At 40.7% G+C, this 15,263-nt stretch overlaps 2 protein-coding genes across 2 annotated transcripts in view; one reads left to right on the top strand and one right to left on the bottom strand.

The window, feature by feature from the left end:
• Nucleotides 1-2,261: 2,261 nt before the first annotated feature.
• On the top strand, nt 2,262-8,104 carry cdk5r1b (cyclin dependent kinase 5, regulatory subunit 1b (p35)). Its single transcript, XM_079801156.1, has 2 exons — nt 2,262-2,538; nt 3,854-8,104. Exon 2 carries the CDS (start codon nt 4,032-4,034, stop codon nt 4,944-4,946), a length of 915 nt encoding a protein of 304 aa, XP_079657282.1. The 5' UTR covers nt 2,262-2,538; nt 3,854-4,031; the 3' UTR covers nt 4,947-8,104.
• Nucleotides 8,105-12,837: 4,733 nt separating this feature from the next.
• myo1d (myosin 1D) overlaps nt 12,838-15,263 on the bottom strand; it is a 92,212-nt gene continuing 89,786 nt past the window's right edge. Inside the window, exon 22 of the mRNA XM_079801486.1 lies at nt 12,838-14,841. Within this exon, the coding sequence (XP_079657612.1) occupies nt 14,685-14,841 (157 nt within the window). The 3' untranslated portion in view covers nt 12,838-14,684. The remainder of the gene's footprint in view (nt 14,842-15,263) is intronic.

Genomic DNA, 15,263 nt, shown 5'->3' with positions numbered 1-15,263 from the left:
TAAACATGTTATTTTCTGCTGTAAAGATGGGCATTTTAACATGGGGCTCAATGAGATTCTGCTCCCTTCTGGAGCCTGTCCCTAGCGGCCAGTCGATGAATTGCAGTTTAAGTCACTTCCGTTTTGGCTTCAAGAGAAACTGCGGGAGGTTGCCGCTTGATATAGCCTATAGCAAGCCTAGGCTCAGGGGCGCCGCTAGCAATTTTGGGCCCTATGAAAGAATATGATGTTGGGCCCCCTACCGCACCAACCTAGCTATCCAAAATCTTTGTCTGCAATTTAATAATACTGACCAATTAAGCTCTGCTCACTCAACCCGGAATGCGCCAATTAGCTGATGAAACATTGATTAAAATGACGATACAATTTATACAAAACAAAATTTACTTTAAAGAAAGGCTTTCTACAAAACAAAACTTTATGAAGTGGTCACAATCATGTCTGACCCACTCCATGTCTCCTGACATTGCACATCTTGATGTGTCCTTTCTCACTCATGCTGTTCACTTTTCATAATCAACATATTGACAGATTGACAACATAGATAGACATAAAAAAAGAACATTATAATATTTAAACATAAATATAAAACTAAATACCTTTTCTTAATGGCTACAACAATATAGTAGCCTACAATACAGAGAAATTTCATGTCGGAGTGGGAATTGAGCAAATGTCGTTTTACCTGTGAGCGTGAGTGGTGCATGAGAGGGGGCGGCAGTGGTTCAGTGAGGGGCGGAGGGGCGGCAGTGGTTCAGTGGTTCATGTAGGTTGTCTACAAACCGGAAGGTTGGTGGTTCGATCCCCGGTTCCACCTGACCAAGTGTCGAGGTGTCCATGAGCAAGACACCTAACCCCAGCTGCTCCCGACGAGCTGGATGGCGCCTTGCATGGCTGACACCGCCGTCGGTGTGTGAATGGGTGAATGTGAGGCAATGTGTAAAGCGCTTTGGATGGCCATTGGTCTGTTAAAAGCGCTATATAAATGCAGTCCATTTACCATTTACCATGAGTGAAGTGTTTTGTTGTATTTTGCCGGAAATGCAGAAATAAGCCATAATTGTGTTATATTTGTAACTCTTTGGTAGATTAATGGTAGATAATTTCTATTACATTACTACTAGTACTGTTACTACTAATAAAACCAATCTCTGGAGGCCCCAAAAGTGTGTGGGCCCTTAGAATCGTCCTAACTTTCCCAACTTTAGCGGCGCCCCTGCCTAGGCTTATACCCTTTGTCTATTGTGGTATTCCTCCACGTTCCTCAATCCTCACTGACACGCCCCCAACTCGTAAACTCGAAACAAGATTTTGTGGTGGTGTTCATGTGCTTTCAACTCGTAAATACGATATTTCCGACATAACTTGTACACACCATCAGTCTCAATTCTCCTGATCAACAATGTTATAAGAGACCATTATATAAACTTAAATAAAACTTATTTTAAGTTGTGTAAATAAGTATATATTACATTTAAATAAATAGGCATACATTTTTAAAATATGTTTATTTAATTGGATATAAGCTATACATTATTTTTATGTATAGCTAAATGTATTGCCTAGCCTGCTAATGATTTTAGATGCATATAATTAGGCTATAACTCAATATTAGTTCTACTGTGATATTTATTGTATTATTATTATTAAACTTGTAAAATGACGTCGAAGTTGGCTATGATTGCCAAGTGCACGAAAGCGGGGCAGTGGAGGAACCGGTGTCCTGACATTTCATCCTACCCGTCAGATTGTCCTACCAAGGCTTACTGCGCATGCCCACATCAATATTTTTTATTTTTTATTTTTTATATTTACATTTTAAGGGTAGGTTTAGGGTATGGATAGTGGATATTAATGGATATTAATAAAGCAAATCACATTAATATGATTCTTGTAGCACAATCTGATAGGTAGCATTTTACATCCATATTTAATATTTATTTATTTAAAATATTTAGATAGTTTTAAGGGTAGGTTCAGGGTAGGGGTAGGTATGGATATTAATAAAGCCTCAAATCAGATGAATATGATGCTGGTAGCACAATCTGATAGGCAGCATTTTTTGCTGTCGAATTGTGCTACCTACTGTTTTAATGGGAGGTAGCAAAATCTGACAAGGTAGGACAAATCGACAGAACACCGGCCACAGCGAGGCGCTCTAGCACAGTTATTCCAACAGCAGGACGCAGTGCGCGCGGCTCTGACAGCACAACATCAACCCAAATCCCGTATCTGCTGGTGTGGACCAATAGCACAGCTTCACAGTTCTCAGCATCACCAACCAAAGGAGGCATCCAGCATCCCCAGACCACTGGAGCGCCTACAGAGACCTCCGACAAGACGTGGAGATTGTTTTGTTTGATTAAAAGCCTATTGTTTTATTAGAATTTAGGCATCCTGACAATCTTGATATTAAATCTTTCACTTGGTGTGGCCGATTTTGCATCTCCTTGATGCGCAGTTTATCAAGGATAAACCCAGACAGCCATTACTGCGGCTCTTGTTTTGCCAAAGCATCGTGGAGGAGAGCAGATTCCTGTAAGTGAGCTGCATTTCATCGAAGCTTCTGTAGTCATAAATGTTAGATTTGGTTGTTTGTTGGTCATATTTTCAAGGTTTCACAGCATTTAGAGAGGAATTGTAAGCTGGCTTGGTTAACATTCATTTTGTTGCATTAACATGATATCTTTCTTTCTTTCAATGTTGTTGACGTGATGATGAAAATCAGTAATCTCTCGTGCTCATGTAAACATCGCAGGGAGGGAGGATCTTATTTTCAGAACCTTGGACAGTGGCTGACATATTTCAGCAAAGCACAAATGCATTAATAGTGGCGAAACGAAAGTTTTTTTTCTTCTTTTGTGGTTCGTTAATCTACAAACATGCTTTGAACGAGAACGAGATATAGGCTACTATGCCCCATTAAATACAAATTTACGAACGGTGATACAGTGGGATCAGTATTTACAAGAGGGCAGTAAACTCTGGAGTCTGCAATCATGGCGATGTCTTTATTTATGTTCTTTGGCAGGTTTGAGTTTGCTGTGTAAAATACAGGCTATATATAGGTATAAACGTGGGGTGTCAATTATTTTAAGTGCGGTTGAGCTACATCAATCAATTGTTTATATTTGAGCCAAAGGTACAGTTGAATACGAACGGTTTGCATCATGTTATTGTGAGTGGGTGTCAAGGAATAAAGAATCCGTGCATTTTACTTGAATCTACGACACAATGCTTTTATGAGGCCTGTTTTCGACGTAAAGAAAACAGTGTGGTACAGTCTCAATTTAAAACCACAAAGATCGATCTTAAATCATCTTAAGTAGAAAGCAATTCTAAGTTAACATGCAGTATATCCTATATTACATAAATATCAATAATATATGGACATTTTTGACCTAAGATAATTATTTTGACATTGAGAAAACCCATTGTCCAATCATCTTGGATAACATTAATAATTTAAGATTATTTTAAATGGAAACAAAAGGCCTAATCAACATGTCAACATGCAGCATCACTGTTGGGACACTACAGGTTGAATATTTGTGGATGACTTTAGCTTGCAAAAAACAAACCAGCTCAAATTAAGCATTATAAATACAGGAAATGTACAAATGCAACATATAGATCAATAAAATAAAGATAACATTTACTTGTATAATATTAAAAATGCATCTTTTAATCTGAAGAGAGTCTATATTGCAAAATGATACTGCATACACCATGCATTCTGCAGTATAAAAAGTCTGATGCTAAAATGCTACTTAGCTATAATATAAGTGTGTATTTGGATTTAGAAAGTACCAATTTAATGTGTATTTATATATGTTTTTGTATTGTTTCACAGGCTTTGCAGTGACAGAGTCCTCATCCATCCCGCCATCATTCTTCTTTAAATAGAGCACCAACCTAAATTTGGATGTCTAACAGATTGAACTAGTCTCAGGAAGCAGTGGGGCTCCAGTTTGGCACCTTCTTTAGCTGACCCCTAACCTTGAGAATCTGATTACCCCGCTCCCGGCATCATGGGAACCGTGCTATCGCTTTCACCCAGCTACCGGAAGGCCGCTCTGTTTGAGGATGGCCCGGCCACCGTGGGCCACTACACGGCGGTTCAGAACAGCAAGAACGCCAAAGACAAGAACCTAAAACGGCACCCGTTCATCAACGTACTGCCGTGGAAGCGAATAGTAGCCGTCTCAGCCAAGAAAAAGGGGTCTAAGAAGGTGCAGCCTAACACCAACTACCAGAACAATGTTTCTCACCTCAACAATGAGAACCTCAAGAAGTCCCAGTCTTGTGCAAATCTGTCCTCCTTTACGCAAGACCAGTCGAGTCCATCAAACCAAGGCTCCAAAAACTCCAACAACACGGCCTCCTCTGTCAAGAAGGCTCCTCTTTCCAACTCCAACATTGTTCCTGGGACACCCAAGAGGGTGATTGTCCAAGCCTCCACCAGCGAGCTATTGCGCTGCCTGGGGGAGTTCCTCTGCCGGAGGTGCTATCGGCTCAAGCACCTTTCCCCCACCGACCCCGTGTTGTGGCTCCGCAGCGTGGACCGTTCTCTGCTGCTGCAGGGCTGGCAGGACCAGGGCTTCATCACCCCGGCCAACGTGGTTTTCGTCTACATGCTCTGCCGCGACGTGGTCTCCTCCGAGGTGGCCACGGAGCATGAGCTGCAGGCCGTGCTGCTGACCTGCCTCTACCTGTCTTACTCTTACATGGGCAATGAGATCTCATACCCTCTCAAGCCATTCCTAGTGGAGACCTCCAAGGAGACATTCTGGGACCGCTGTCTGTCCATCATCAACATGATGAGCGCCAAGATGCTGCAGATCAACTCGGATCCTCACTATTTCACCCAGGTCTTTGCAGACCTCAAAAACGAGAGCCAGAAGGAGGAGGAGAGGAGTCGTCTGCTCATCGGCCTGGACCGGTGAGGGCGCTCTGGGGATGTCTTTGGTGGCACTCTTGTCTGGCATTTTGAAAAAGGGATAGTTCACTCAAATATGCAAATTCTGAGAAATGTACTCACCCTCAAGTCATCAACACTTGTATGGTTTCTGAGGAACACAAAAGAAGCTATTTTGAAAAGTGTCTCAGTGTTTCTTAGTCCTGAGAATCAATGGGGTCCGATAGGGTTGTTGTGGAGCCCATTGACTTTAACTGTACACAAATAAAGGTTCCAAAGGGGGCTTTTACAGCAATGCCATAGACAAAAAATGCTTAAAGAACCTTTCGGTGAATGGTTTCTAAAGCGTGAAGGACATTAAAAAAATTTCTTTCACTATTAAGAACCTTTTGTGGAATGGAAATGTTGATTGATGTTAGGGCCAGGACACACCAAGCCGGCCATCGGGCAACATCGGGCCATTTTTGAGCATCGGTCAGCTTAGTTTTTCGGTGTGTTCCTCACCGTTGGCTCTAGTTGGACGCCTTTGTTTTTTTTTAGCCCGATTCAGTATGTTGAATCGGCGTCGAGCCGTCGATGAGAGGGAGTACTCTGATTGGCTGTTCAGCTTAGCGAATGAGATATGAGAATAATTTCATGTCATTTTACCTGAAAATTCAAATGCGCAAATATTTTCATAATAACATGAGACGACTGGAATGAAGAAAGCGATCAGGGTGATTGATATTCAAAATGATAAGCAAGCGCTGCTTTGTTTACGGTTTGTATATCTGCAATCCTAGTTTCAGTTTACCTTTTTGAATGACGAAAACAGACTATTGATACCAGCGGATATCGACAGATGTTTACTTACACGCAGGCGCAGAACGCACGTGCTAGTTGACAGTCGCCTTTAGGCCCTTTGGTGTGTTCAAGCGCAGCTTTTTGCCTGAGACGCAGCCGATGAGAGGCGGCTTTTAGTTTTTTGCTGTCGGCTTGGTGTGTTTTCATGGAACCGTCAATGCCAATAAAGAACCTTGATGAAAACAGTTCTTCAAAATATCTTCTTTTGTGTTCTGCAGAAGAAAGAGAGCAACAGAATTTTCGCTTTGGGGTGTACTATCCCTTTAAATAGTTCCTACATGGGTGGAATAATTAATGGGATAAGCTTTAGTGGATTATTCGCATTCATACATTTTATAGGAAGCAATGGGCAATGCTAATTAGTGAGTCTTTCATTACCTTTAGCAGTGCCAATTGGGTAATTTTGGACCTGAATACAAAAACAAAATGCCAGACTTGAGTGGACCAAACGCTTTAGTAGTGAATATTTAAAAGCACTGACCGAAAAGACTTCAAAAAGACACAACGAGATAAAAAGAACAACACAACATTGAATGTGTACAGGACTCCAGCTGTTGTCTAGCTGACTTCTGGACACTTTGCACCAAGATCTTTACCACCACTGTCAATAGAACTGGAGGTCGATTCACTCCCGTGTCCATGAAACCGGACACACACTGAATGATAAACACACTGCTGTTGCAAATTCTCTGTTACAGCCAATTGCAAAAAGGGAAGAGGTGCGTCTGAGCGTCATAATGTCCGCAAGCCACAAACAAAGAATAAAGGGGAATTGACTTTGAGGCCAGCATTGCACAGTGGCTGTTGATATAGAAGGTGGAGATGTTGTCAGCACATTTGTAAGAAAGACCTACTTTATTTTCATCCATGATACAGAGTTAAACAGACCTCTCCTGTGGTTTACGTCTCTGAAGCTTTTTCATTTTTTAAAACAACTGTATTCACCCGAATGCACACACAACCTATAAAGTTAAGTACTTTGAGTTTTTTAAGCCGACTGTATATGTGTTTAGGGAATGAAATCTGAAAAAATAATAGTTTATCTTGCCATGCCTGCTTCGATGAGCCATTGTTTTGTCATTTTGTTTTATACTCAGACTAGTTTCAACAGGGGGCTCTGTACAGAAAAGCCTGTAAATGTATCGAAAACAGTGCCATACCTTTGATGAAAATCACGTAGGTCTAAAAACACATACCAAAGGCCGGCAAAGTTTGGAAACGGTAGGATTGTCATTAATAACAACAAGTATCTATCGGAATCGTAATTTATTGTTATTTATTAATTCTTTTCACACATTTCTCTCTTGCATTTAGAGATTTTAGTATTGTGTTGTAAAAAAAAAAAAAACAGTGCAGAAATGAGCTTGATGGCTACCTTTTGGTGAGAATGAAGATTACGGTTAATGCACATTTGAATGCATTATTCATGGAGATAACGTCTATAAGAGCTTAGTTTAAAACCATTTTCAAATCTGAGAAACACCAAGGTAATTCATCACAGTGACAGACGATCGGTTTCAATCGAGGTTAAATACCTGAAACCAATTTCTCTGTGAAGTACTGTTGGGATGTTCTACATATCAGCACTGCAAAAGCAATCATGAGTGATTATCCTATGACAACACATGCCAAACACAGATGGCGACAAGCTCCGGGCATTAAATTGGATGACATGTGGTCTATTTCTGGAGATAAGCAGCATATTTGTATCAGATTCACTTTAAAGTACTAAACAATATCACAAAGTGACATTTGCAGGCACATTGATGACATCAATCAAACTGGACCCTGGATATTGGGGGGGATTGCGTGTTATATGATCTATTTGCCCACTTTAAAACATCTCAGCAGTGCTAAATTGTGCATGCTTTCTTTCAGTAGTTATGTATCTCTTTCTTTATAGTCGAAAAAAAGAAAAAGACAAAAAAAATAGAATGTGACAGTCATATAAGCAAACATTATTATGTCTCTGTTGATTCATGCAAACGCCTGTTCTTCTCATGATATGGAAGTGGGATGGATGGATTCTGTGCGACTGCTCGCCCTGCTGCATTGCTTTACATGACTGAAGGTGAAAGGAAGCCAATGATTTGTTCAAAAACGTGCCAGGAGAGGTTTGGATATGGGAATTGCACTTTTCTGTGAGCTATTTGTCTGAGGAGACCGCAGGGGTTTGAGGTTGTGGGGGTTGAAGTAGGTGAGCCCTATTTCACCGCTTGCCTGCAATTATTTGCCCCCAGCCCACAACAAATGTGCCATTTTTTTCACTTGCATCAGAGTAGTCCTAAGTAAAACACTTACAAAAAAAGAGAAGTAAAAGATTAAAACTCCTGTCAAACTCTCTCTGTATCTGTTGTGTAATTCTTTGTAGAGCTGAAAACAGTTACAAAAAAAGGATTGCATGAGCGTGTGAGTCGAGTGAATGTGTTTGTATCGAAGAATGTGACGCGTGTATGTTGATTTTCTAGGATCAGAGCATGACCGTGCTTATTAGAGGGTAGGACTCTATAGTATCGGGCTAGAGTTTGACAGGCGGACGGGAGGGAGGGGGGATCTGTTACTGTTTTGTTCTTTTAAAAAAGACGAAAATCTGTTGCTGTAATTTTTGGCATTTTATTTCTGCTTATTTTTATTTATTTTTGTACTGTGATGAAAAATAAAATGCACTGATCGTTAAAGATAGACCACCGTGTGCATGGTTGTTTCAGGAAGGTAGGTTTCAGCTGACATCACCAAAAAAACACACACTGAAATACTCAGCTAGACTCCAAATTGTACCTAGTCGCATTTTGATACAGGGTTGTTACATAACTGTAGCTTGGAAACATGAAAACTGACAGTTTACCAACATAACATCTCACATTATCATAGATCGAGTTGTTTAGGATAATCGTAGCTTCTTAAACAATAGCACTATAATGGATACCACTGAAACTAAAAGATGATTTACAATAAAAAAATTCTCCCCCTGCTTTCACTCCGGTGAAAAATTAACCTAGGGGTAATTAACACATGGTTACCAAGTAGATCATTCTCTGGGATGCGTTTTCATGAAAATCGAATGTAAAGAGTTTTATCTCTAAAAACGGATTAGCTTATAACGCTAGTATATGGGGCACAGAATAAGTAAAATTAAAACTCTAGTTAATACCACTAACAAGGCTCAAAATAGCCTCACACTAACACGGTAGCATAATGAGGGTCCCTACATGCAAACCGAAGCATTGAGAACTTTGTAAGTGCACAAACAGTTTAATAAGAAGATACTTTATAAAGACAGTACATTACGCGTATACAGACAGGAGCCATCTTGGAAAACAGTCTCGACAAGTCAAGCCACGAACGCTGTGCTAAGCTGAACTTAATTCCTATCGACCAGCTCACTTAGCATAGCGTTCATTAAAACGCATCCCAGAGAACGATCTACTCGGTAACCATGTGTTAATTACCCCTAGGTTCATTTTTCACCGGAGTTGTCCTTTAAGCATAGTCCCAGACTAAAACGCATGTTTGAGCTGTTTTAACTGAAAGAAACTTGCACGGATATATCTTAAAATATACTATATTGCCAAAAGTGTTCAAGCCCACCCCCTGAAAAACGACCCCACACCATAACCCCCCCCCCCCAAACTTTACACTTGGCACAATGCAGTCAGGCAAGTACCGTTCTCCTGGCAACCGCCAAACCCAGACTTGTCTATCGGATTGCCAGACAGAGAAGCGTGATTCGTCACTCCAGAGAACACGTCTCTACAGCTCAAGAGTCCAGTGGCGGCGTGCTTTACACCACTGCATCCGACACTTTGCATTGCACTTGGCGATGTAAGGCTTGGATGCAGCTGCTCAGCCATTTAAACCCATTCCATGAAGCTCTCTACGCACTGTTCTTGAGCTAATCTGAAGGCCACACAAAGTTTGGAGGTCTGTAGCTATTGACTCTGCAGCAAGTTGGCAACTTATGCGTGCTGTGCGCCTCAGCATGAGCTGACCCCACTCTGTGATTTTACGTGGCCTACCACTTTGTGGCTGAGTTGCAGTTGTTCCCAATTGCTTCCTCTTTGTTATAATACCACTGTTGACCGTAGAATATTTAGTAGTGAGGAAATTTCACAAATGTACTTATTGCACAGGTGGCAACCTATCACGGTACCACGCTTGAATTCACTGAGCTCCTGAGAGCGACTCATGCTTTCACAAATGTTTGTAGAAGCGTCTGCATGCCTAGGTGAGTGATTTTATACACATGTGGCCATGGAAGTGATTGGAATACCTGAATTCAATGATTTGAACGGATGTCCCAATACTTTTGACAATACAGTGTGTCAGTGCCATTGTTTTGTCTTAAGATGGGGTTGGGGGCATGGGGTGAGATATATTGGGCAGCAAGTGAACATTTTGTCCTCAAAGTGTATGCGTTAGAAGCAGGAAAAATGGGCAAGCATAATGATTTGAGCGGGTTTGATAAGGGTCAAATTGTGATGGCTAGATGACTGGGTCAGAGTATCTCCAAAACTGCAGCTCTTGTGGGGTGTTCCCAGTCTGCAGTGGTCAGTATCTATCATATGTGGTCCAAGGAAGAAACAATGGTGAACCGGCAACAGGGATTAGGGGCGGCCAAGGCTCATTGATGCACATGGGGACTGGGGGGCGAAGGCTGGCCTGTGGGGTCCGATCAAAAAGACGAGCTACTGTAGCTCAAATTGCTCAGGAAGTTAATGCTGGTTCATATGGGGCTGCATAGCCACAGACCAGTCAGAGGGCACATGAGCATCAGAACTGGACCACGGATCAACAGAAGAAGGTGGTCTGGTCTGATGCATCACATTTCCTTTTACATCACAAGTATGGCCAGGTGTGTGTGCGTTGCTTACCTGGGGAACACATGGCACCAGGATGCACTATGGGAAGAATGCAAGCCGACGGAGGCAGTGTGATGCTTTAGGCAATGTTCTGCTGGGAAACCTTGGGTCCTGCCATCCATGTGGATGTTACTTTGACACATACCACCTACTTAAGGATTTTTGCAGACCATGTACACCCTTTCATGGAAACGGTATTCCCTGGTGGCTGTGGCCTCTTTCAGCAGGATAATGAGCCCTGTCACAAAGCAAAAATGGTTCAGGAATGGTTTGAGGAGCGCAGCAACGAGTTTGAGGTGTTGACTTGGCCTCCAAATTCCCCAGATCTCAATCCAATCGAGCATCTGTGGGATGTGCTGAACAAACAAGTCTGATCCATGGAGGCCCCACCTCACAACTTACAGGACTTAAAGGATCTGCTGCTAACATCTCGGGAGAAGGGAAGGGAAGCTGCAATACTTGAATTGTCAATTTTGATTTCATGGTGATTTTAATACATTCTGTAGTTTAATTCAGAACAATAATAAAGACCATTTATACAGATGAAAAATGCACATCATGAACTTAAAGGGTTAGCTCACCCAAAAATGAAAATTCTCTCATTAATTACTTACCCTCATGTCGTTCGACACCCGTAGGACCTCCATTCATCTTCGGAACACAAATGAAGATATTTTTTCGTTTAAAAAAGCGGCTGGCTCAGAAAGGCCTCCATTGGCACAATGCACTGTACACTCTTAAGACCCATAAAAGGTACTAAAGACGTCGTTACAAAGTCCATCTCACTACAGTGGTTCTACAATAACTTTATGAAGCGACGAGAATAGTTTTTGTGCGCAAAAAAAACCTAAATAACGACTTATAGTGATGACCGATTTCAAAACACTGCATCATGAAGCTTTGAAGCTTTATGAATCAGAGAGGCGAATCATGATTCGGATCGCGTGTCAAAACGCCAAACTGCTGAAATCACGTGACTTTGGCACCAAACTGCTGAATCGACTCCCTGATTCATAACACTTCGAAGCTTCATGATGCAGTGTTTTGAAATCGGTCATCACTATATAAGTCGTTATTTAGGTTTTTTTTGCACACAAAAACTATTCTCGTCGCTTCATAAAGTTATTGTAGAACCACTGTAGTGAGATGGACTTTGTAACAACGTCTTTAGTACCTTTTATGGGTCTTGAGAGTGTAAAGTGCATTGTGCCAATGGAGGCCTTTTGGAGCCATTGGATTTCAACTAAAATATCTTCATTTGTGTTCCCAAGATGAACGGAGGTCTTACGGGTGTAGGACGACATGAGGGTAAGATATTAATGACAGAATTTTCATTTTTGGGTGAACTAACCCTTTAAGAACTAGCTTTAAAATACCCATGTATGAAAACAAACAGATCCCATTGCTGTCAGTGGATCTTCTGTAACCACACCCCCAGCTGAAAAGATTGACAGGTTCAACCGCCATCATCAACATCCCAGCGGCAAACAGCTGCTCTCCCTGGATTTATAGCCGTGTGTGGCAATCGATGAAATAATGACAATATATCAGCATGATGGAGCAAAAGCCCTGGAGCAGACGCTTCAAGGGCATGTTTATTTTCATGAGCAGATATTTGATACAGCGTTTATTTGATTAACAAATCATAAACGTATGTTAAATCAGTACTAAGGTTTGTATGCAATATAATTCATTTTTAAAGTGTAATTGTTTGGTTTCCATATAATAATAGTAATTTCTGTAAATTACAAATGGTTAATTATTGCATTAATATACATATGAAAAAAGCTCTTTTAAAAAAACAAAACAAACACACTATAAACTGGGTTCCCTTTTTGATTTGGTCCAAGCATTCCAAAATTTTAAAACATAATTAAAATATATTAATTAAATAAGAGAAATATAAAAGTAGGCACATCATTTGATCAGATCGGGCTAAATCTCCAAGATGAATCGTAATAATTACAACAAAGAACATAAAAAACATGGGAAATGAAATTATTCGGCACTTTCATGGAATCAATGGGGATCACGACAAGAAGAAAAAAATGATTATATATTATAAAATGGTCATATGTTGTATGTCTATCACTGCCAGAACAAAATGGGCTGGATTGTATGCAAGTGAACAATCATGTAACGCCTATTATCAAAGTAAAAGATCATTGTCAGTATGTTTCTATCAGATTTAGTGTTTGATTCAAGAAAAATAGAAATGCTGTTAGTCCATTTATTGTGTTCATCTCCTTGCTTTTAACCATTGAGCTAAGAAACGGGGTGTCCGACAGTAATGTGTTCATGCTTTTACTGACACACTTTACCAATCCAGGCTAATAGTCAAGAGAGAGAAGAGGGACTGAGGACGAGGATGAGAGAGAGTGTAGAGCGAGAGAGGGACAAAACATAAATATTCCTTCCTATGCAAAAGCATTTTAAAGAGAGCACCTGTTTGAAGCAGACATGAGCAGTAAAGCAAAATGGAGATTCTGTGATCAGCGTTCACATGTACCCTGGCCGATCACTTGCTCAAAGTGATAGTCTGACTGGGATGGATCAGTAGTCGTGGCTCACAGCTTGCTATCGAATCCACTTCCCCCCATTTTAATGACAACATCACTGACACTACCGATAGAAGCCGAGATATTTTTGGCCACGAGAAATGATCCTAATTAACTGATAAAAAGATCACTAGCTACTAGCCATGAACAAAACAATGAAACAATTAGGGAAATGCAGACGCAAACGCCTGCTAAGAAATGAAGAACAGCAGTCAGTTTTCAGTTTGGCACTTTCTTTATCAGTTGCGAAAGCTTCAAACTGGGTCAGGCATCTTGGGAGTTTCTACTCAAAACTCTGTTGATTTTGTTCTATGAATCAATACTGCTCTCTTTCTCTCTCATTTGAACACATTTATACACATAAATGCACAAGTTCGTAATATCAACACTTGCTGTTTGTAGTGTTATTCAATGTTGACAAAATCTTGAAATATGACTAGATAGAACTAGCTGACAAAAGGACCCTAATTGAACAACTGGTTGCCTGTTCTTCAAAAATTATGACTTGGGAGTTTGGAGGATTTTCATTATCTTGTGGTTTTGGTGACAAATGCATCTTTGGCTAATGTAAAATGGCGACTACTTTGAATGAAGTCCTTGTAAACAATTTGAAAACAAATTTTTGAATGGCTTTACCAGCACAGAACTGGTTGAAATGACTTTTTTGCTATAAGCCAGTGAGGGTGAGTGGAGGACTAAAGGGACCATTGGCGGCTGGGTCTATTATTTTAAAAATGGCATTGAAAATAACATACTCGCCATCACCTCCTGCTCTGTCCCGGCCCATCTGTTTCTACTCCAAGATCTGTGAAATATGTGAATAAATGACAGTTCTCCTCCTATCTACATTATATATAGTGCATACAATACATTATAAGCTATATCAAATATGACAGTATCTGTATACGATGTGCTATAAATGACCAGCTATATGCAGAAAAAGAGAATGGTTTAAATTACGAGAGAGCTTAAAGCTCCACTCAGAGCAGTTAACAAGTTTAAGGATATGATCAACACATCCCGCTCAAGAACATCCGATCAAATTCAGCAGCAACCGCAGGACTGCATATGATCTGTGCAATACGTCGGGACGCAAGCAGAGCTATTCTTCATCCCGCATGAAGCAATGATCAAAAACCAACATATTCCCTTTAAAGGAAAACCTCAAAACACAAGTTAGATCCTGTTCCTCATAAATATTACATTTATGATTACCCATCAATCATCATGTGGTTGTAATGTTTAATAAATAAACAGAGCCGGGTCTGGTAAATCTTCTTTGAGGGTCTATCTCACTACCTCCTTGTCATCTTGTAAATAATCTAAACCGAAGTTTGGAAATTAGGGACAAACTTTTTTTCAAATGACATATTCTTCCTTGCCTGTCTTCAGTCAAATTAGGTATAGCTTAATTTCTGAGGTTCAACACAAACGTTTTGACTAGCACAAAATTGATATCCTGCTGTAAATGTCCTGTTAAAGGGGTCGTTTGAGATCCCCAGCCCTCTAGTTGCCTGGCACTGAGAGAATGTATCCCGATCGGCTCTTGGTGAAGTCTGGCTGTGATTGGTTGATCTTGGTTTCCACGATGATAGTGCACTTCCTCCCATTCATACTGCAGTGAATGGGGCTGACAATGTTCACCTGTAGCTTCCTCTTCTCACTAGAAACAGAGAGAGAGAGAGAGAGAGAGAGAGAGAGAGAGAGAGAGAGAGAGAGAGAGAGAGAATCATTGAAATATTCCATATGTTCTTGTTTTCGTTTGGGTCCACAGAGCTCTGTGTGCTTGTCGGATCTGGTTGGCTGTTTCTGGGTGGATGGGCATTTTACGCCAGACTGTCTCGCTGAGGGGATCAATGAAGCACAAGAGCAATTGGCTGAGAGAGAGTGGCTGAGTTTTTAGAGAGGGGTGAATGGAAAAGTAAAAGTGTGTGTGATCAACTGTATCACACACACTCTGCAGTTGAAGTCAATAGATCCAACTGCTAAAAGCCTCATTAAACCTAGAAAACCTATTAGCTCCATATATATATATACATCTCACATCCCATCTGAAAGCTGTATTTCAATAGTGTAATGACATTT

This window comes from Gobio gobio (genome assembly GCF_949357685.1).
Source record: "Gobio gobio genome assembly, chromosome: 20".
Classification (NCBI taxonomy): Eukaryota; Metazoa; Chordata; class Actinopteri; order Cypriniformes; family Gobionidae; genus Gobio; species Gobio gobio.
This window is presented reverse-complemented; position numbering and strand designations above follow the sequence as displayed.

Coding starts and splice junctions, on each gene's coding strand:
- cdk5r1b (XM_079801156.1), top strand. CDS start 4,032: ATGGGAACCGTGCTATCGCTTTCACCCAGCTACCGGAAGGCCGCTCTG.